Genomic DNA, 23,113 nt, shown 5'->3' with positions numbered 1-23,113 from the left:
GCCCTTGGCGCTGGACCTCAGTGTCCAGGCAGAACGATGGGGGTGGAGATGCTCCTTCAGGTGTACTGGGCCGAGGCCATTTAGGTCTTTCAAGGTCAGCACCAACATTTTGAATTGTGCTCAGAAACGTACTGGGAGCCAATCTAGGTCTTTCAGGACCGGTGTTATATGGTCTCGGCGGCCGCTCCCTGTCAGCAGTCTAGCTGCCACATTCTGGATTAGTTGCAGTTTCCGGGTCACCTTCAAAGGTAGCCTCACATGGAGCGCATTGCAGTAGTCCAAGTGGGAGATGACCAGAGCATGCACGACTCTGGTGAGACAGTCTGCGGGCAGGGAGGGTCTCATCCTGTGTACCAGACGGAGCTGATAAACAGCTGCCCTGGACACAGAATTGACCTGTGCCTCCAAAATGAATCTCAGGCTGCGCACCTGGTCCTTCAGGGGCACAGTTACCCCATTCAGGACCAGGGAGTCTTAATAATCATGGCAAAAGGTCTGCGGCAAGCAAATTCAGAGGGCAACTTCTTAAAAAGTGCTGTATGGGTTGTAAGAATCCAGTCTTTTAGTGTGGCAGCGTCTGCACTTTGGAACTCCTTTCCTATTGATATCACTATACTGTTTTCGGCACCTGCCAAAAACATTTTTGTTAAATATGCCAGGTGTTTAGAAAGTTGATGTGAGTTTTCATCTCTTTTTAGCGTGTTGTTGTTATAATTTTTCAAATGTCTTAAATTATTACTTAGTGGTAACTATATTGTTTTATTCCTTTTAGTAAACGGTTTGTTTTTTCAGCCTCAAGAGGTGTATAAATTTTATGAATAATGATATTTTGAACAATACAGTGGTACCTCAGGTTACAGACGCTTCAGGTTACAGACGCTTCAGGTTACAGACTCCGCTAACCCAGAAATAGTGCTTCAGGTTAAGAACTTTGCTTCAGGATGAGAACAGAAATTGTGCTCCGGAGGCGCGGCAGCAGCGGGAGGCCCCATTAGCTAAAGTGGTGCTTCAGGTTATGAACAGTTTCAGGTTAAGTACGGACCTCCGGAACGAATTAAGTACTTAACCTGAGGTACCACTGTACCTCCAATTTCCCCTTCTGTGTTTGCAGCTGGTGCTTGCTTTAAATATTCAGCGATGGTGAGCCGATGGGCGGAGCTAATTGCTGTTAATGATGGTCTGAATCTGAGCAGGTTTTGAAAACTTGCTTCTGAGATGGGAAGTTTGGGATATGCTTGGATTAAGAACTGGCCTGAATTTGCCTCAGATAACTGAGGGGCTTTACCTACCCAAGTTGGCAAGCTCATGGGCAGATTTGTAGCTTTTTATTCACCCGGAGTTAAGCGCAAGTTGGCCTAGGGTTGCCATACGTCCTCTTTTTCTAGGACATGTCCTCTTTTTCAGGGGTACGTTTTCTGTCCTGGCAGGTTTTTTGAATTTGCTAAAATGTTTTTTTCCTTTGGTACTAAGGGAGAACTAGGGAACTGGCGTTCTGGGTGTTTTAAAATTGGACAAGAGCTAATTCAGACATGCGTGTTTGGTTATTCCTTTACTTATTTTCAACAGTTGTCTCCTCCTTTCCCATAAAAGAAAAAAATAAATCAAGGCAGCAAACAATAAAATGCAAGCAATAATAAATAATAATAATAATTTATTTATATCCCACCCTCCCCAGCCGAAGCTGGGCTCAGAGCGGCTAACAACAATAAAACCCAGCATTCTAAAATCAATTCATTTTAAAATCAACAAGTGGGCGAAAACAACAATAAAACATGAAGCCTGTTAGGTTGTGGGTGAACATATCAGACGACACAGCGATTCTTCAAACAGCTCTTGTTTATTCACGGGCCAGAACAGAACTGAACTGAAGGGTTCAGCCAGCCTGCTTATATAGAGCTCCACTACAAGAGCTCCACCACAAGGCAACAGTAGGGACGCGGGTGGCGCTGTGGGTTAAACCACAGAGCCTAGGACTTGCCAATCAGAAGGTCGGCGGTTCGGATCCCCGTGACTGGGTGAGCTCCCGCTGCTCGGTCCCTGCTCCTGCCAACCTAGCAGTTCAAAAGCACAAAAGTGCAAGTAGATAAATAGGTACCACTCCAGCGGGAAGGTAAACGGCGTTTCTGTGTGCTGCTCTGGTTCGCCAGAAGCGGCTTAGTCATGCTGGCCACATGACCCGGAAGCTGTATGCCAGCTCCCTCGGCCAATAAAGCGCCGCAACCCCAGAGTCTGTCACGACTGGACCTAATGGTCAGGGGTCCCTTTACCTTTACAAGGCAACAGTAACAATCTTTCTGTAACTATCCAATCAATGAACGTCACTTTCAACTCCTTATTTGCATATGTGGACCTGAGTGAAAACTATCTACAGTATCCCCCTGCTGGCCCAGGGTGAGAACTTCAGAACATAACCAAGCCAATATGCTGGTGAGAGAACCTGTTCATCAAAAGTAGGGCTGAGATCTCGGGATACCTGGTTTGTGACTGACACCTCCATCTGGCTGACCCCTCCAGCTTTCTTAAGCAGGCCAGCAGAAGAGCTCATTTTTTGGCTTTATCTCCCACCTAATAATAATAATAATAATAATAATAATAATAATTTATTATTTATACCCCGCCCATCTGTCTGGGCTTCCCCAGCCACTCTGGGCGGCTTCCAAAAGAATATTAAAATACTATAATACATCAAACATTAAAAGCTTCCCGAAACAGGGCTGCCTTCAGATGTCTTCTAAAAGCCTGGGAGTTGTTGTTCTCTTTGACATCTGGTGGGAGGGTGTTCCACAGGGAAGGCGCCACCACCAAGAAGGCCCTCTGCCTGGTTCCCTGTAGCCTCACTTCTCGCAATGAGGGAACCGCCAGAAGGCCCTCGGAGCTGGACCTCAGTGTCTGGGCAGAATGATGGAGGTGGAGACGCTCCTTCAGGTATACTGGACCGAGGCTGTTTAGGGCTTTAAAGGTCAGCACCAACACTTTGAATTGTGCTCGGAAACGTACTGGGAGCCAATGTAGGTCTTTCAAGACCGGTGTTATATGGTCTCTGCGGCCGCTCCCAGTCACCAGTCTAGCTGCCGCGTTCTGGATTAATTGCAGTTTCCGGGTCACCTTCAAAGGTAGCCCCACGTAGAGCGCATTGCAGTAGTCCAAGCGGGAGATAACCAGAGCATGCACCACTCTGGCGAGACAGTCTGCGGGCAGGTAGGGTCTCATCCTGCGTACCAGATGGAGCTGGTAAACAGCTGCCCTGGACACAGAATTGACCTGCGCCTCCATGGACAGCGGTGAGTCCAGAATGACTCCCAGGCTGCGCACCTGGTCCTTCAGGGTCACAGGTACCCCATTCACAGTAACCCCCCCTCCTCAGTTAATCCCTACAGCGACCCTGCGAGGTCGGTGAAGAGACTGGGACTGACTCCAAGGTCATCCAGTGAGCTTCAGGGGACCGAGTGGGGATTTGAACACTGATCTTCCAGGTCCTAATCCAACACTCTAACCACTATACCACACTTCTGCCCTAGAGTTCTTCTGCTATAGGGCAGCTCTAAAAATTAAGCAGGTAAACAAATACAGTGGTACCTTGGTTCTCAAATGCCTTGGTGCTCAAACACTTTGGTTCTCAAACTCTGAAAATCTGGAAGTAAGTACAGTGGTACCTCGGGTTACATACGCTTCAAGTTACATACGCTTCAGGTTACATACGCTTCAGGTTACACACACCGCTAGCCCAGAAATAATACCTCAGGTTAAGAACTTTGCTTCAGGATGAGAACAGAAATTGTGCTCCAGCGGCACGGCTGCAGCAGGAGGCCCCATTAGCTAAAGTGGTGCTTCAGATTAAGAACAGTTTCAGGTTAAGAACGGACCTCCGGATTGAATTAAGTACTTAACCCGAGGTACCATTGTAATGTTTTTCGGAAGCCAATTGTCCGATGTGGCTGTCGGCTATTGTTTCCGGGCTGCCTGCACCAATCAGAAGCTGCGCCTTGGTTTTCGAACATTTCGGAAGTCAAACGGACTTCCGGAACAGATAAAGTTTGGCGCTTTTGTTTTTGCTTTTTATTTTGCATTTTTGTTTTTGAGGCTTTTTCAATTACCGGTACTTTGTTTTTGTGACTATGTGGAACCCGGTTCCGCTACTGGTTGATTGTGTAACTGCAGAAATGGATAAAAGCCCCCCCATCCAAACAATGACAATCAGTGCAGGTAAGGGGAAAAAAATAGTTTTAATTTTTATCATCTGCAGTGGTACCTCAGGTTAAGTACTTAATTTGTTCCGGAGGTCCATTCTTAACCTGAAACTGTTCTTAACTTGAAGCACCACTTTAGCTAATGGGGCCTCCTGCTGCTGCCGCGCCGCCGGAGCACAAATTCTGTTCTCATCCTGAAGCAAAGTTCTTAACCTGAAGCACTATTATTTCTGGGTTAGCGGAGTCTGTAACCTGAAGCATATGTAACCTGAGGTACCACTGTACAATACTGTCTTACTTACAGTGCAATGATTATTACTTTCATTTTATGGATCAATGGTCTCGATACTAAAATCCATGTTAAATTGCTGTTTTAGGGGTTGTTTTTAAAAGTCTGGAACGGATTAATCCCTTTTGCATTACTTTCTATGGGAAAGCGCACCTTGGTTTTGGAACGTTTTGGTTTTGGAACGGACTTCCGGATTAAGTTTGAGAACCAAGGCACCACTGTAAAGGGAAAGCCAATTGTCCATTAGAGAAGGATCCGAAATATTTTCCTTGAAGCTTGAATTTGTTTAATTCTGGATTGTTGTATTTGATCTTTTAATGTGTTGTAAACTGCACTGAGATTTTTTTCTTTAAAATACAAAACAGTATATAAAATTAACAAGAACAGCAACTCTCATTGAAGGGGAAAAGGCACCTAGACATTCTGTTGTGGTGACCGTAACCCAGGTTTAAGGTGTTATTTCGCGATTAGCTTTTCTATCTCCGTTTCTAACACTGATTTGCGTCTAGTATCCATTAATAGCCCTCTTCTCTATACAGCCTTAATGACCAGGGCATCTCCACCCCTGGAGAACAGCACACTAATTTGAAAGAAAATATAATTATTGAGAATCGCCCCGCCTTTTTCCTTCCATTCAAGACAGACAGACTTGCCCCAGGACAAAGAGGAAGGATAGCACCTGCCCTCTCTATGGGGTCCAGGGCAAATCTTTAAATACACAACCGCCGAGGCTTAACCCTATCTGGAAGAAAATACCCACTGATTTGGCAGCTCACCCTCTATGTGGGGGGGGGGAGCTGTAGTTACATGGCGATGATAGAAGTAGTCTTTGCACGTTTTCAAAATAAGTTCTCTCTTACATGCGCTGTGCATTCCCCAAACAAACAACAGCGCCACATTTCTCAGACTTGGGCAAGCTTTCTTACAAACCATATAACACCGGTCTTGAAAGACCTACACTGGCTCCCAGTGCGTTTCTGAGCACAATTCAAAGTATTGGTGCTGACCTTGAAAGCCCTAAATGGCCATGGTCCAGTATACCTGAAGGAGCGTCTCCACCCCCATCATTCTGCCTGGACGCTGAGGTCCAGCGCCGAGGGCCTTCTAGCGGTTCCCTCACTACGAGAAGCCAAGTTACAGGAAACCAGGCAGAGGGCCTTCTCGGTGGTGGCGCCCGCCCTGTGGAACGCCCTCCCACCAGATGTCAAAGAGAACAACAACTACCAGACTTTTAGAAAACATCTGAAGGCAGCCCTGTTTAGGGAGGCTTTTAATGTTTAATAGGTTATTGTATTTTGGTGTTCTGTTGGAAGCCGCCCAGAGTGGCTGGGGAAACCCAGCCAGATGGGCAGGGTATTAATAATAATAATAATAATAATAATAATAATTAAACCTCGGCCATGAGAGCTAGAAACTTGATTTTTCTCCCCTAGGTCTCCCCCGGTACAGACAAACCAGCTGTCTCTCTCGGGGTGCAAAATTCAGAGTCCGGATCATCATAGGAAGAAAACTGACTTAACCAATCCCCTCTGGCTTGCTGCTACCACCTGAAACCCAAACAGGGTCTCTGAGTTGCCCTGGTGCCAGACGCAGTTAAAGGAGAATAATTCCATTCTGTGCAGGGTTTTTTTCCCCCTGAGGGGTCTTTCTCCTTACCTCTATCAGCTGACTCAGAGCGGTCCGGGAGTAGCATAACAGCAAGGAGGGCGACCCGCTGAAGGGACAAAGCGTCGGTCTCATGGGGTGGTCCAACGCCATCTTTTCCCCCGTCTGTGTCTTGCTCCTCTTGTCTCTCCGCAAAGTGGAGCCTGAGAAGGGCGGCTGATGGATGGTCCAACTAGCTGGCTGCTAGCTGTCTTGTCAATCGCCGGCTCGCCACCAGCCACCCCCCTAACATCTGCCGGTGATGGCTGTGCACCCTCCAGCAATCTGCGGCCGCTTCCCTCGCAGCCACAAAGGCAGCCCTGGGGAGGCATTAATTAATTCATTAGGCTGGGTTCGTTTACACTCAGCAGCCTTGGTCCGGGGAGCAGCCGGGGTGGATGGGTGCGATCTCCCAGGTCGGCAGCGGGATGATATTGCTGGCTGCTTTTGCCCGGCTCCCCGGAGACCCGGCTTATTAACTTAACCAAGGCCTGCTTTCTCTCCGGCTCTGAATCGCCTGGTTTCCTCCTCCTGGTTGCACAGATGGGTAAATGAGAAGGGCACCTGTATGGGCTGTGCAAGCTGCAGAACGGCCGCTCGCCTATGACGAGCGGCGACGTCCTCCAGGCGACCAGACGCAGAAGCTGATTTACGCTGGAAGAGGGTTGCTTATCTCTCCCATCACCAACACCACCCAATTTCTTTCTTTTGAAAAAGGGTAGGGAATAATAATAATAATAATGATAACAATAATAATATTTTTTTATTTATACCCCGCCCATCTGGCTGGGTTTCCCCAGGGAAGAGAACTCTGGGGTGTTGGTGGGGTGACAGGTCGTGGTTGCATGCTGAGTTTTGATTTGCGTTGAGGAGCAGATCAAAATGTAAAGGTAAAGGGACCCCTGACCATTAGGTCCAGTCGTGACCGACTCTGGGGTTGCGGCGCTCATCTCGCTTTACTGGCCAAGGGAGCCGGCGTACAGCTTCTGGGTCATGTGGCCAGCATGACTAAGCCGCTTCTGGCGAACCAGAGCAGCGCACGGAAACCCCGTTTACCTTCCTGTCGGAGCGGTACCTATTTATCTACTTGCACTTTGACGTGCTTTCGAACTGCTAGGTTGGCAGGAGCAGGGACTGAGCAACAGGAGCTCACTCCGTCACGGGGATTCGAACCACCTGTCTTCTGATTGGCAAGTCCTAGGCTCTGTGGTTTAACACACAGCGCCACCCGTGTCCCTAGAGCAAAATGTACTCCTCCATAAAGGCTATTGCACCCTCAGTAATATCCTCTGCCTTGCATTCTTGCGGGGCAAGCCCACAAACTCAGTTTAGGTAACAATGTGAATGCCAAACAGATCCCTCGCAATTAAGTTCCACGTTTCAAAATGTCAAGTTTGAGTGTGCGGTTGTGTAATCATCCAAACTTCCTGCCCCCTGCCAGTTGGATTGTAAGCTCTTTGGGGGTGAGGACCCTTCCTATCCTTGTTGCAGAACAATGTCTGATTTTTTTCCGTCCCGGATGCTGAATCCAGTGTCTGCTTTCTGCTTTCCGGCTTAGAGCTGTCAGCTGTGATGTATGTATCCTTGCTTCTTAATTCTCTCAAACGCTTGCTAGCTTAGGTTCAACAACAGCCGCTGTGGCCTTCTGCCAAGGCGTACAGTGCTTGGCTGCCGTTCAAGCAGTTTCCATGAACACCAGGAATGCGCTCGCAGTGCATCCTGGGAGACATAGATGTGCCTCTCTTTTTTTTTTTTCTTCCTTGGGAGAGCAAATCCGAAGGGTTGGCCTGGGAGACTTCCGTCAACAGGGAAGCATGTGAGCCTGAGAATTCTCCTGAAGGGCTGGGACTTTGGGGAACGGCCAGACAGGGGAGCAAAGGCCATTTGTGTTTCACAGAGGAAAACGATGCGCAGCTCAGCTGAGGTCCTTGCCCAGTGGTCGTGCCTTGCTGGTATCGCCTGACCCCACCTTCTAGCAGAATGAGCCTTTGTCTTCCCTGCGGGTGAGTTGTGGGCGACTGAACGTAATCCGAAACTCATTATTGAGAGGAAGTGCGTGGGACAGGTCTCGGTGTTTCGATTTCTGGGAATGGAGTTGAGAGGTGACCTAACCTGGGGAGAAAAACAGTAAAGACCTGATGAAGAGAGCACAGCAGAGGTTATATTTTCTGAGAATCCTCTGGAAAAACAATCTCTCAAAGGACCTGAGGACTGCTGAGTGTGTGTTAATTTATGGTGTGTGTGTGTGGTTTGGGAGCTGCACGGTCAGGGGAAAAACAATGCTGTCCAGGGTTGTAAAGACTGCAGAGAGAATAATTGGGTGCACTCTTCCCACCTTGGATCAAATCTATGCTTCCAGGTGTCATAAGAAAGCTGCAGAGATAGTGCAGGATAGTGCGCACCCCGGCAATGATCTCTTTCAGCTTCTGCCTTCTGGAAGAAGGTAGAAGGTAAAGGGATCCCTGACCATTAGGTCCAGTCATGGCTGATTCTGGGGTTGCGGCGCTCATCTCGCTTTATTGGCTGAGGGAGCTGGCATACAGCTTCCGGGTCATGTGGCCAGCAGGACTAAGCCGCTTCTGGCGAACCAGAGCAGCGCACGGAAACGCCGTTTACCTTCCCACCGGAGTGGTACCTATTTATCTACTTGCACTTTGACGTGCTTTTGAACTGCTAGGTGGACAGGAGCAGGGACCGAGCAACGGGAGCTCACCCCGTCGTGGGGATTTGAACCACCGACCTTCTGATCGGCAAGCCCTAGGCTCTGTGGTTTAGACCACAGTGCCACCCGCATCCCTCTGGAAGAAGGTACAGGGTTATAAAGACTAGGACTAGCTGCCTGAGAAACATTTTCTATCCCAATGCGATTTTGGTTTTAAACGCAGTGTAAGGTATTCTCTGTGGGAGTGTATTGTATTTAATTGTGGGGTATCAGAGTTTTTAGGGGGTTAACCAGGCTGGGACAGCTGGGATAGCAGGCTTGTTGGTTTTTGAATGTCTGATGTAGATTTTTTTCAATTTCATTGTTCTGTATGAGACAATGACAGTAAAGATTATTGTATCATAACGTTCTTTATAAATTTCTCCCCTGCCCATCGCTGTGCAAAAAGTGTCAGGGAAAGAACAGAGTTTGCAAAGAGACAGAGAGGGGTCAGCTCTGCGCTATGGACAATCTGCTGAGATGCAACTTTAGGAGGATGTGGCTGTTGAACTCTTGATTTACTCTTGTCAAAGGTACAGAAATTTCTCGACTTGATACTGTGTCAGCAAAGGCCTGGATGTTTTCCTGTGTGGTCAAATCCACACTGTACAAGTATGTTTAGAACATATTTTAAAGCGCATGGCTCCTTCATCCCATCCAGGGTCTTGGGAATTGTAGTTTTTTAAGGGTGGTGGGAGTGGTAGTTCTGCAGGGGGTAAAGCGTTCCCCCCCAAAAAAAAAGATTTCTGGGGATTGTAATGCGCCTTAAATGTTTAGTGCAGATATGGCTGTGTTAGGGCAGAAAGTTGTGTTAGGAAGAAAGTGAGAAGTAACTGCTGGGTTTGATCATTTATTTTTTAAAAGCCTTTTTTTATTCCCAGGAGATTACTGCATGAAAGACAACAACAGAGAAAGGCAGGGAGTGGAGGCAGGAGATGCAATGCCTTGTTGTATTTAGTTACAGTAGGGCATGGAGACTGAGAGCTTGCCCGTGGAAGGCTTGAGATTAAAGATGGATCTTTTGAGGAGGTGTTTGAGAGAAGTCGGGGGTGTGGCATTGTTGCTGACTTATTCATTTGCAATTGCACCCTGCTCTTTAGCTGAATAGACTCTCAGATAGGCCTGCATGCAGACAAGTAAAAAACGAGACAGTCCCTGCCCGCAGGCTTGCAGTCTAAGAGATGCAGCAGCAAAGGAAAGCAGAACTGGGAGGGATGAGGAAAAAAGCAAGATCAGATGCCGAGTCTTAAAGCTTTAAGAATGGTAGGAGGATGGTCTAAGCAGGGCAAAAAGGGCAAAATCCTTTGGCAATAAAGCTTGCCTGCCATGTTTGGTGATGAGAACACATTTCATGTGCATTTTCTAAGGCGGCATGGAATGCTTTTCATGGAAAAAACCCAAGTTCCATGCTCAGGAGCTCCAGGTAGGGCTGGGAATGCCCCACCTGCCTTGCAGGGGGTTAGACTAGATGACCCACTGGATCCCTTCCAATTTCTCAGTCCTAAGATTCCCCAGAGTTTTACTCTCTATTGGCGAATCTAAGCTAGGTGGTCTGACTCTAGCTGCGTACGCACCTTGCATTTAAAGCACACACACACCCCACACAAAAATATATCCTGGGAACTGTAGTTTGCTAAGGGTGCTGGGGACTGCAGCTCTGCAAAGGGCAAACTACAGTTACCCCTGGGGAAAGGGCTTTAAGTGTGTCTGTAAGCCTGATTCCAACGCTCCGATGTAGTTGTGCCATTTGGCCACTAGGTGTCCCCATTATGGTTTTCTCAAGGATGTGGTTTTCTGCAAAGAACAGATGATTTGTCCCCAAAGCAGGGAAGGAAAGTGGAAATTGTGAGGTTGTGGGCCCTCCTTGAATGGACACATTGATGTTCAGCTGGGTGCTCACCTGTCATTGAAGATTGCAGTTCCATCCTGCGTTGAGCTGGATTGGATGACCTGTAACAACAACAACAACAACAACAACAACAACAACAACAACAACAACAACAACAACAACAACAAACAACAACAACAAACAACAACAGCAACAACTTCTTATTTATACCCCACCCACTCTGGGTGGCTTCCAACAAAGATTAAGAATACATTAAAATGTCACACATTAAAAACTTCCCTGAACAGGGCTGCCTTCAGATGTCTTCTAAATGTCAGGTAGTTGTTTATCTCTTTGACATCTGATGGGAGGGCGTTCCACAGGGCGGGTGCCACCACCGAGAAGGCCCTCTGCCTGGTTCTCTGTAGCTTTGCTTCTTGCAGGGATGGAACTGCCAGAAGGCCCTCTGTGCTGGACCTCAGTGTCCAGGCAGAATGACGGGGGTGGAGATGCTCCTTCAGGTATACAGGGCCAGGGCCCTTTAGGGCTTTCAAGGTCAGCACCAATACACTTTGAATTGTGCTTGGAAATGTACTGGGAGCCAATGCAGGTCTTTCAGGACCAGTGCTATGTGGTCTCGGCAGCCGCTCCCAGTCTCCAGTCTAGCTGCCGCATTCTGGATTAATTGCAGTTTCCGGATCACCTTCAAAGGTTGCCCCACATAGAGCACATTGCAGTAGTCCAAGCGGGAGATAACCAGAGCATGCACCACTCTGGCGAGACAGTCCGCGGGCAGGGAGGGTCTCAGCCTGCGTACCAGATGGAACTGATAAACAGCTGCCGTGGACACAGAATTTACCTGCGTCTCCATGGACAGCTGTGAGTCCAAAATGACTGCCAGGCTGCGCACCTGGTCCTTCAGGGGCACAGTTGCCCCATTCAGGACCAGCTCTGACCTTCCAGGATCATGTCATGCTGCTGCTTCAGCTTTCCAAACTCTTGTTTCCAACACTGGCCTTCTAACAGGGATTTCACCGGCCTCAGACGCCCAAATGTTGTTGGACTACAACTCCCATCGTCCAGTCAGTTTAACCAATGGACAGGGATGATGGGAGTTATAGTCCGACCACCGCTACGCCTGTGGTGCAGCAATTAAACCTCTAGCAGTGTGTATGGAGGTCTTGGGCTGCCCAGACGACAAGACCCCGTTCTCGGCCTTGCTGAGGAAAGCAGAGGAGGACGTTTGGCCCCAGCTTGGCTGCAGGAAGGACTCCATTTTGGATTTGTGTAGTGTTTTCTTCTCCCGAAGATATACCTCAAGGCAGTGGAGGTTTAGGATCAGAGTTTTCCTTCTTCTAGAGCGGCTCCTTTCCCAGGTGGACAAACCCCATCTGCCCCTCACTTCTCTCTATGGCATATGCAGAGACCGCCTTGTTGACCGTTGGACCCACAATACTTCGTTCCGCGAGTTTTTTCGTCTAGTGAATTTTTCGTCTTGCGAAGCACGAAATCCCATAGGAATGCATTGAAATTCAATTAATGTGTTCCTATGGTCAAAAAAAGTCCAAACAAAGCCAAATTTGGTACAACAAGAGTTTATTAAGTGCTCTTTAAAGTCACACATACTGTAAAGAGCATTTCAAAAATTGAAGGAACAATAAATTAAGTTTCTAAACATGACAGAAAAACATTTTAAAATCAACAAAGTGTACAGTACATTTTCTAAGACTCTGGGGGACAACTCAAAGAAGGTTCCTCTTCCACTCTTTGCTTCCTGCTGGAGAACCCCCTCCCCAACTGTTCCCCCAGCCACCCACCACACAGAAATTCAAATCCAGAATTTTTTTTAAAAAAACAGCAGAGTGGCCCAATGGTCACAGAAAATCATTAAAATGCAGAAAAAAAACCACACAAGCTTCCAGATTCTTGCAAACCCCTCCGCAACACCAAGTCCTTGAATTCCAAACACCCCAACCCAAAATCCAACCCCCCCCCAAAAAAAGTTTTGGAAAGTCTTCAAAAACCTCAAAAAAGGCTACCACACCGCATTCTATGAGTTGCTCCTCGAAGTCAAGTCACAACTGTATTAACGGTGTTAAGAAAAAGGAAACAAACTTGCAAGACGTTTTCGTTTTTCGTCTTGCGAAGCAAGCCCATAGGGAAATTCGTCTTGCGAAGCACCTCCAAAACGGAAAACCCTTTCGTCTAGCGAGTTTTCCGTCTTGCGAGGCATTCGTCTTGCGGGGCACCACTGTAGTCTCGTCTGCTCAGTCTGCCTGATCCTGTCTTTTCACACATGGAAAGCCCCTAATTCACTGAGGGCTTGAGACCCATTGGCTGTGCTCATCTGGTTTAACCAGGGCCGGATTTAGGTTTGATGAGGCCCTGAGCTACTGAAGGTAGAAAGGTAAAGGGACCCCATCCATTAGGTCCAGTCGCGGATGACTCTGGGGTTGCTGCACTCATCTTGCTTTACTGGCCGAGGGAGCCGGCGTACAGCTTCCGGGTCATGTGGCCAGCAGGACTAAGCCGCTTCTGGCGAACCAGAGCAGCGCACGGAAACGCCGTTTACCTTCCTGCCGGAGTGGTACATATTTATCTACTTGCACTTTGACGTGCTTTAAAACTGCTAGGTGGGCAGGAGCTGGGACCGAGTAACAGGAGCTCACTCCGTCGCGGAGTTTCGAACCGCAGACCTTCTGATCAGCAAATCCTAGGCTCTGTGGTTTAACCCACAACGCCACCCGCGTCCCAACTGAAGGTAATGGGGCCCTTTATAAGTCTAGCTGTCCTGTGTCGTCAACAAACTGTCGCTGTTTTTTTGTGCTGAATATACGCTAGATCAGGGGTCTGCAACCTTTAAGACAAAAAGAGCCACTTGGACCTGTTTCTGAAGGAAAAAAAACTGGGAGCCGCAAAACTCGTCATTATAAAAATAACTTTTTTGTCACTTTATTATTATTTCTTTGTTTGACCCCTCAGAATTACTCCTCCTCATAGAAATAAACGTTAAATTAACAAGTTACCTTTTTTTGTGTGTGTGTTCTTCACTCCCCTTCAAAACAGTGACCAGCGTACATGCCCCCTTTCAATGCAGTGACCAGCGTACATGCCCCTTACAATGTAGTGGGCGGGAAGGTGACGTCGGGACGGTGCGTGACTAACACATGCACCGCCCCCATGCGACGTCACAGCCAGTACAGTGCCCGCCACAGTGGGGAGTGTCGGGGCGCACAATGCGCCTCCTCCCCTTGCTAGTATCCGCCCCGGAGCCGCGGCAAAGGTGTGAAAGAGCCACATGCGGCTCCGGAGCCGCGGGTTGCAGACCCCTGCGCTAGATGGTCATTTATTTGCAAATAACAAAATATGTATTTTATCAAAATAATTATTGAACTGAAATACAATTCAGAAGAAGTATATTAATAGTGAAATAATTATTAAGCTCTAACAATATGCTAGATGGTAATTTATTGACCTAATAGGTATCTCAAGCCATTCGCTCATGCATAATGTAGGCACCCCATACAGTGGTACCTTGGGTTACAGACGCTTCAGGTTACAGACTCCGCTAACCCAGAAATATTACCTCGGGTTTAGAACTTTGCTTCAGGATGGGAACAGAAATTGTGTGGCAGCAGCAGGAGGCCCCATTAGCTAAAGTGGTGCTTCAGGTTAAGAACAGTTTCAGGTTAAGAACGGACCTCCGGAACAAATTAAGTTCTTAATCTGAGGTACCACTGTATATAGAAACGAGCAAACCAGTGATATTTTAGGGAGCAGGCTAGCAGGCGGGGCCCATGACTTACATCAGGCTTCTTCAAACTTGGTCCTCCAGATGTTTTTGTCCTACAACTCCCATGATCCCTAGCTAGCAGGACCAGTGGTCAGGGATGATGGGAATGGTAGTCTCAAAACATCTGGAGGGCTGAGTTTGAGGAAGCCTGACTTCCATCATAGGAGCCTACACAACACAAAACACTGTTGCTGTATGTAGGTTTTATTTTATTTGTTTTTTGTATTATATTTTGGAAATGTACATCCAGTTGGTTTTTTCTTTAATTTTTTGGGGTCCCCCAAGGGAGTGGGGCTCTAAGCTATAGCTTGCTTAGCTTCTACGTAAATCTGGCACTGGGATTAAACAACCAGTCAAAGCCTTTTCCCGGGAATGTGGCCGCTGTCGCATGCAGACAGCTTCTAGGAGCCCCAGGTGAGAGCTGAGCGCAGGGTGGGGACCAATGGTGAACAAACTACCCCAGGAGGAGCACGACGTGTCCTCTATCCAGGTACTAAAGGTAAAGGGACCCCTAACCGTTAGATCCAGTCGTGGCCGACTCTGGGGTTGCAGCGCTCATCTCACTTTATTGTCCGAGGGAGCCGGCGTACAGCTTCTGGGTCACGTGGCCAGCAGGACTAAGCCGCTTGTGGTGAACCAGAGCAGCGCACGGAAACACCATTTACCTTCCCGCCAGAGCGGTACCTATTTATCTACTTGCACTTTGACGTGCTTTCGAACTGCTAGGTTGGCAGGAGCAGGGACCGAGCAACAGGAGCTCACCCCGTCGCGGGGATTCGAACCGCCGACCTTCTGATCAGCAAGTCCTAGGCTGTGTGGTTTAACCCACAGCGCCACACGCATCCCTTATCCAGATACTACCTGTCCCCTAAAACCCCACACACCCTGCGGTTGGTGTTCTCCATTTTCAGCCACAAGAAGCTACCATTAAAACAGGCATTTGCGCACCGAGCAGCTAAGGTTTCCATAACTTCTCAAGGTTATTCCCTGTCATGTGTTAAATAGCTGTTCCTGGTCACTGACCGAAAAATGGCCACCTCAGCTGTTCCAAACCATGCCACTCATCAATTCTGTGCATCTAGGAGGAAGTTAGAAGACAGTCATTGTAGCCTGGAAACTTTAAGGCTGCTTTGAGCCGTGTTACATTAACCAAAGTGTCCCACACAAGGCAGTTTTAGAGCTCTGGGGAGAATGCCAGAGATCTGTGGTTTGCTGATAGACGTGGTGATGTGCACCAGGATTTTGGATACCCCATTGAACTACAAAAATGGGAGGAATTATGGAAAAGCAATTTAAAATTTACATCGTGCTATCTAATTCATTTTCCCAGTACAGTGGTACCTCGGTACCATTGTAACTACTATTTCTGGGTTAGCGAAGTCTGTAACCTGAAGCGTCTGTAACCTGAAGCATCTGTAACCTGAGGTACCACTGTATAATAAAACATCAAACATTAAAAACTTCCCTAAACAGGGCTGCCTTCAGATGTCTTCTAAAAGTCAGATAGTTGTTTATTTCCTTGACACCTGATGGGAGGGCGTTCCACTTGGCGGGCACCACCACCATGAAGGCCCTGTAACTTTCCTGTAACTTGGCTTCTTGCGGGGAGGGAACCACCAGAAGGCCCTTGGAGCTGGACCTCAGCGTCCGGGCAGAACGATGGGGGTGGAGACGCTCCTTCAGGTATACTGGGCTGAGGCCTTTAGGGCCTTAAAGGTCAGCACCAACACTTTGAATTGTGCTCGGAAACATACTGGGAGCCAATCTAGGTCTTTCAGGACCGGTGTTATGTGGTCTCGGCGGCGGCTCCCAGTCACCAGTCTAGCTGCCGCATTCTGGATTAGTTGTAGTTTCCAGGTCACCTTCAAAGGTAGCCCCACGTAGAGCGCATTGCAGTAGTCCAAGCGGGAGATAACCAGAGCATGCACCACTCTGGAGAGACAGTCTGCGGGCAGGGAGGGTCTCATCCTGCGTACCAGACGGAGCTGGTAGACAGCTGCCCTGGACACAAAACTGACCTGCGCCTCCATGGACAGCTGTGAGTCCAAAATGACTCCCAGGCCGCGCACCTGGTCCTTCAGGGGCACAGTTACCCCATTCAGGACCAGGGAGTCCTCCACACTCGCCCGCCTCCTGTCCCCCCAAAACAGTCCTTCTGTCTTGTCAGGATTCAACCTCAATCTGTTATCTGCCATGCTCTTATATGTCCTTGGAGAGCTGCTGGAGGTTCCCGAGCCCTAGAATAAATTGTGTGCATCGTCTATCCCTCCTCCGTCTCCCACCTAAGCTCCGGTTCTGGCTGGCTGGTCCAGGAATGTTCTGTCCCAGGTCGCTCGGCTTGGTCCATCAAGCGAAGGAGGATCGGCTTGGCATCTCCTCGCCTACGAAGAGCAAAGAGCGCCTGAGAATACAAAGAGGCTTTTGTTAGGACTCCTTTAGTGCTTCCCTCAAGCAGAGGGACTCCGTGGGATGCTTTTGCTGAGCTGCATTCTTGCCAGAGAGCAGACGCCTGGTGGCTGCAGCGCGTGAGGAGAGGGTTTTGCGTTCTTTGGCTAACTGGTTTGGCTCACAGTTTTACTTTAAAAAAAATAATTAACAAATTTAACATAAATCAACAATACAAATCATCTTCATTATTTCCCCCCTCTCATTTTTCCCCTCCCACCTCCCCAACATACCCTCCCCCCCCCCGGATTTCCCTCAGCTCCTCTCTCTGATTTCTTATCCCATATTGTTCTCTGCATATTGCAAAATTGTATGCATCCTTATTGGTGCCGGAGGAGACTTTAGAGAGTCCCATGGACTGCAAGTAGATCAAACCTGTCCATTCTGAAGGAAATCAGCCCTGAGTGCTCACTGGAAGGACAGATCCTGAAGCTGAGGCTCCAATACTTTGGCCACCTCATGATGATAATAATAATAATAATAATAATAATAATAATAATAATAATAATAATTTATTTGTACCCCGTCCATCTGGCTGGGTTTCCCCAGCCACTCTGGGTGGCTTCCATAGAAACAAAAAATACAGTAAAATATCACAGATTAAAAGCTTCCCTGAACAGGCTTGCCTTAAGATGTCTTCTAAATGTCAGGTAGTTATTCATCGCTTTGACATCTGATGGGAGGGCGTTCCACAGGGCAGGCGCCACTACCGAAAAGGCCCTCTGCCTGGTTCCCTGTAGCTTTGCTTCTCGCAATGAGGGAACCGCCAGAAGGCCCTCGGTGCTGGACCTCAGCGTCCGGGCAGAACGATGGGGGTGGAGATGCTCCTTCAGGTATACTGGGCCGAGGCCATTTAGGGCTTTAAAGGTCAGCACCAACACTTTGAATTGTGCTCGGAAACGTACTGGGAGCCAATGTAGGTCTTCAAGACCGGTGTTATGTGGTCTCGGCGGCTGCTCCCAGTCACCAGTCTGGCTGCCGCATTCTGGATTAGTTGTAGTTTCCAGGTCACCTTCAAAGGTAGCCCCACGTAGAGCACATTGCAGTAGTCTCTCATTCAGTTGGAGGCGGCGTTCCTCTGGGCTGCACTTTCTGAGAATCACAAATAGGAGTGCACTTGGTGGCCCCAGTCACCAGTCTAGCTGCCGCATTCTGGATTAATTGTAGTTTCCGGGTCACCTTCAAAGGTAGCCCTTTGAGAAGAGAAGACTCCCTGGAAAAGACCCTGATGCTGGGAAAGATGGAGGGCACAAGGAGAAGGGGAGGACGAGATGGTGGGACAGTGTTCTCGAAGCTACCAGCATGAGTTTGACCAAACTGCGGGAGGCAGTGGAAGACAGGAGTGCCTGGCGTGCTCTGGTCCAGGGGGTCACGAAGAGTCGGACACGACTAAACGACTAAACGACAACAACATACATCCTTATATTATCTATCCACCATATTAATCCAATAAATTTGTGTATGTTTATTCAAAACCTGCCAAGGAGTCCAGTTCATTTTGTTGTCTTGTTAAATACACTGTAAAAAGTTCCCATTCTTCTTTAAAGTCACAGCTGTCTTTATCTCGCAATTTACGTGTCAGTTTCGCCAGTTCTCCATAGTTCATTAATTTCTCTTGCCACTGTTCTTTTGTCGGGGTTTCCTCATTCTTCCATCCTTGCGCTATCAAGACTCTCGCCGCCGTCGTTGCATACATAAACAAATTCTTTATTTTTCTTGGCAGGTCTTCTCCAACAATCCTTAACAAAAATGCTTCTTCTTTTTTTTTTTACAAATGTCATTTTAAACATTTGGCCTACAGTTTTACAGAACAAGGTTTGCCCTCAGGGTGCTCTGGCAAAGCGCGTTTGTGGAGCTGGAATGGATTTGTGTGGGGCCATAATTGGCTTGCAAGAAATAAAAATCTGAGATCAAAGGAACTCCTAGTTCTTCAACACTCTCTCCTTCAGCAGTTTCCCGCAACTAGAAGCATCGCTGCCCCTAACTGTGGAGACAGAGAACAGCCGTCCAGGCTAATAGCTCTTGATCATGGGTAGGCAAACTAAGGCCCGAGGGCCGGATCCGGCCCAATCACCTTCTCAATCCGGCCCACGGACGGTCCGGAAATCAGCGGTTTTTTACATGAGTAGAATGTGTGCTTTTATTTAAAACGCATCTCTGGGTTATTTGTGGGGCATAGGAATTCGTTCATCCCCCCCCCCAAAAAAAATAGTCTGGCCCTCCACAAGGTCTGAGGGACAGTGGACCAGCCCCCTGCTGAAAAAGTTTGCTGACCCCTGCTCTTGATAGCCCCTGCTCTTGTTCTTGATAGCCCACGAATTTGGCTACAGTGGTACCTTGGTTCTGAAAAGCCTTCGTACTCAAAGTAAGTGTTCCGGTTTGCGAACTTTTTTCGGAAGGCAAACGTGCTCTGTTTTGAGTCTTACGCTTCCAGTTTGAGTGTTACGCTGAGGTCTGTCTGCTTTTGCTATTTATTTTGCATTTCTGTTTTTGCGGCTCTTTTGTTTTTGTGACTGTGTAGAGCCCAGTTCAGCTACTGGTGGATTGACTGTATGACTGCAGTACATTGCTTATTGCTTTCATTTTATGGACCGATGGTCTCGTTACATATAAAATGCATGTTTGCAGTTTGAAAACCAGTTTGAAAACCACTGGATCTGTAAAATGAGAGCAATAAACAATGTACTGCAGTCACACAATCAATCCACCAGTAGCTGAACTGGGTTCCACACAGTCACAAAAACAAAACGAAAAAAGCCGCAAAAACAGAAACGCAAAATAAATTGCGAAAACAGACAGACTTCAGCGTAACACTCAAAACAGAAGTATCCGATCTCAAATCGGAAGCATAACACTCAAAATGGAGCATTTTCGGCTTCGAAAAAAGTTCACAAACCGGAATGCTTACTTCCGGGTTTGCAGTGTTTGGGTTCCAAGGCGTTTGAGTACCAAGGCGTTTGAGAACCAAGGAACCACTGTACCAATTTCTGAAAATTGCAGAAGGAGACTGTGCATTTGTGTTGGGATTCTGTTTGTGTGTTTCCCTCTCTGGACGACTTTTTGAGAACAGCAAGGCCCGATTCTCTGGCCAGAGTTGACAAAACCTGTCTTCTCGATAAGTTTCAATTCAGCGTTTTTCGGACTGGCATTTTTTTAAATGCCAGCCTCTCTCTTTTCAAAGCTCCTTTGTTTGAGATGCACCGCTCTGTAAATTCCTCAACCGCTTTGGCTTGGCAGTTTAGCCACCGCCTAGATCATGGTTGGGCATACTAAGGCCCGGGGGCCGGATCCAGCCCAATCGCCTTCTCAATCCAGCCCGCGGATGGTCCAGGAATCAGCGTGTTTTTACAGGAGTAGAATGTGTCCTTTTATTTCAAATGCATCTCTGGGTTATTTGTGGGGCCTGCCTGGTGTTTTTACATGAGTAGAATGTGTGCTTTTATTTAAAATGCATCTCTGGGTTATTTGTGGGGCATAGGAATTCGTTCATCCCCCCCAAAAAAATATAGTCCAGCCCCCCACAAGTTCTGAGGGACAGTGGACCGGCTCCCTTTCTGTTTTACAATTTAGAGTACAGTGGTACTTTGGGTTACATACATCAGGTTATATACTCTTCACGTTACAGACTCCGCTAACCCGGAAATAGTACCTCGGGTTAAGAACTTTGCTTCAGGATGAGAACAGAAATCGTGCTCCGGCGGCGCGGCGGCAGCAGGAGGCCCCATTAGCTAAAGTGGTGCTTCAGGTTAAGAACAGTTTCAGGCTAAGAATGGACCTCCAGAACAAATTAAGTTCTTAACCCGAGGTACCACTGTATTCATTTAAACAACCCTAAAATATAAATGATCTCCCTTCTTCTCTTTCCATGGTTTGTTTTGCATAACATAAATCCCTGCATATTTTACATAAACTAAACTAAACTAAACTTCTTTACACTGAATTTATCTCAATGCTGTCAATGTTTTCAAATATACACAACCCCACCCCCATATATTCAATAAACATGTTGCAATCTTCATATATATATATATATATATATATATATATATATGCTTTCGTAGATTTTCACGGGTACAGGAATGCAGGTTTTGGTGTCTTCGGGTGTCTTCCCGTGTAAGAGTCGGGGTGTCTGTGCGACGTTTCGATATATATAAAGTTTGCTGCCCCCTGGCCTAAATCTTCCTCCTCTTTTAAAACTAAATCCTTGCCCTTCGCCAGGCTGCAGGCAGTAAGGCTTGTTTGTAAACAGGCGGGACGAAGGAGGAAACGAATTGTGTGGCTGGCTTGAAACCTTCTGCCCAGGATGGTTTTGTAATCGTACCTCTGGGCTGCGGCGGGTGTGTGTTTTGTGTGTGTCATCCAGGAAGCAGGATCTGCTGCTGAACAGAAAAGGAAATTTGGCAGTGGGAGGCGGGCGGGAGTGGCATCGCAGGTTCTTAAACAGCCAGGCATGAAAAGCTGCCCAGAACTGCCCAGAGGTGCCGCCAGCAACGAACCACGCAAGCTATGTCGCTTTTAATATAAGGCAAGTTGTTTTTCCGTCTTCTTTTTTTGAATCGTAGAGTTGGGCCCCAGGGGATATCTAGTCTAACCCCCTTTTGACCAGCTGGGATTTTTCAGTAGCGACTGAGACCCCTCACTGCCTCAGCCTGTGAAATTGGGCCATCTGTGAATTAGACTGCCCTCTCTTCTTTAAGGCAAGGAGCCCGAGTTGAATTCAAGCCTGGCTTCTTCTGAAGTAACAGGACTGTAGAGCATGCGCAGACTGCTTTCTGATGAACAGGCAGCCTGTAGATTGCTAGAAATAGGAGTCACCTAGGATGTGGACGCAATGGAGGCTGGCTTGCCCTGCTGGTTCCTTTTCTTTAAAACTTTTACAATGCGCTATTTCAAATCAAAGGCGGTTTTCCTGTTATTTTTAAGTGTGGGATGATGCAGTCTAGGTTGACCGAATTGGCTTAAATGTGTATCCCGGTTTAACCAGTGCTTGCGAGGGGAAGAAGGATACTTACTTGGGAGTATACCTCCTCCAATTGGATTCAGGTGGCTTGCTCCTGAGTAGACTCACAGAGAGGATTGTATTGTTAAAGGAGGAGTCTGGCTGTATGGCTATTCCAGAGGGAGCGGTGCATTAAGAAGAAAGAGCTGGTTGTCGCTTGCTGCCTTCTTGTAAATGGGCATCTGGTTGGGTACCGCAATAACAGGATGCTGAAATAGAGGAGCCATTGGCCTCATCCACCGTGGCGCTGTGGTCCAAACCACTGAGCCTTTTGGGCTTGCCGATCGGAAGGTCAGCGGTTCAAATCCCCACGACGGGGCGAGTTCCCATTGCTCTGTCCCAGTTACTGCCAGCCTAGCAGTTTGAAAGCACACCAGTGCAAGTAGATAAATAGGTACCACTGTGGTGGGAAGGTAAATGGGCGTTTCCGTGTGCTCTGGTTTCCGTCACGGTGTCCCACTGCGCCAGAAGCGGTTTTGTCTTGCTGGCCACATGACCCAGAAAGCTGTCTGTGGACAAACGCCTGCTCCCTCGGCCCGAAAGCGAGATGAGTGCCGCAACCCCATAGTCTCCTTTGACTGGACTTAACCGTCCAGGGGTCCTTTACTTCTTTTTTTTACCACCAAGACCTTATTGATGTTCTTGGCAGGACATGAAGGCAACAAACTTCCTGGAATTCAGTGGACTTTGAGCATGGAGATGGAACATACTCTCTCCTCTGTGATTTCTGTCTCACCCACTTTTATAGCATTCCAAGCTAGTAGCCGTCACCAACGGCACCTTGTGGCAGCGAGTTCCGCACGTTCTGCATTGCGCAGAGGAGTCCTTGACTTTTGTCTGCCCATCAGCTTTGCTGAGTTTCTAGGATTCTGGGAGAAAAGGACACGCTCTCCACCTATTGCTATTGGGTTTTGTTCTTTTTGAAGCATGTGATATTTCGCCCTACCTTGTGCCTGGCATCTGCACGGGGATAGGGGGTGGAAATTCAATTCCGTTTGCACCGTAACGCGAAACTACAGGTGCCCTCCCTCTCCATTTTGCAGCGCAGCCCTTTGGCCAGGAAATGTGTGCCAAAATGGGTACGTTATGGGAGAGCACGGTAAAATAATATGCAGAAATGAATTGTAGGAGGGGGAATTGCGCTTGGAAAATGCTGACGCGTTTAAAAACCTGCAAGCTGCTGCAGGAGTGTGGAACACTAAATGTAAGACTGGAAAAAATGGGGGG

General features: G+C 47.8%; 2 protein-coding genes and 1 long non-coding RNA gene across 4 annotated transcripts in view; 1 reads left to right on the top strand and 2 right to left on the bottom strand.

The window, feature by feature from the left end:
* The window catches only part of TMIE (transmembrane inner ear), a 28,748-nt gene extending 22,372 nt beyond the window's left edge, over positions 1–6,376 (bottom strand). Inside the window, exon 1 of the mRNA XM_082192673.1 lies at positions 6,133–6,376. Coding sequence (XP_082048799.1) covers positions 6,133–6,234 — 102 coding nt within the window. The 5' untranslated portion in view covers positions 6,235–6,376. The remainder of the gene's footprint in view (positions 1–6,132) is intronic.
* Positions 1–23,113, bottom strand: part of LOC309515147 — a 454,911-nt gene that overhangs the window by 140,743 nt on the left and 291,055 nt on the right. The window lies entirely within an intron of this gene.
* The window catches only part of ALS2CL (ALS2 C-terminal like), an 83,489-nt gene that overhangs the window by 661 nt on the left and 59,715 nt on the right, over positions 1–23,113 (top strand). Inside the window, exon 1 of one of the 2 annotated variants that reach the window (XM_082192216.1) lies at positions 7,889–8,123. The exons of the other annotated variant lie outside the window; for it this stretch is intronic. The gene's annotated coding sequence lies outside the window, so the exon portion shown is untranslated. Of the gene's footprint in view, positions 1–7,888; positions 8,124–23,113 lie in introns of those variants that run through there. 2 annotated transcript variants of the gene reach the window in all.

Source organism: Podarcis vaucheri, assembly GCF_965113315.1.
Source record: "Podarcis vaucheri genome assembly, chromosome: 12".
Lineage (NCBI taxonomy): Eukaryota > Metazoa > Chordata > Lepidosauria > Squamata > Lacertidae > Podarcis > Podarcis vaucheri.
Note: the sequence above shows the minus strand (reverse complement) of the source record. Positions and strands in the feature narration are given on the sequence as shown.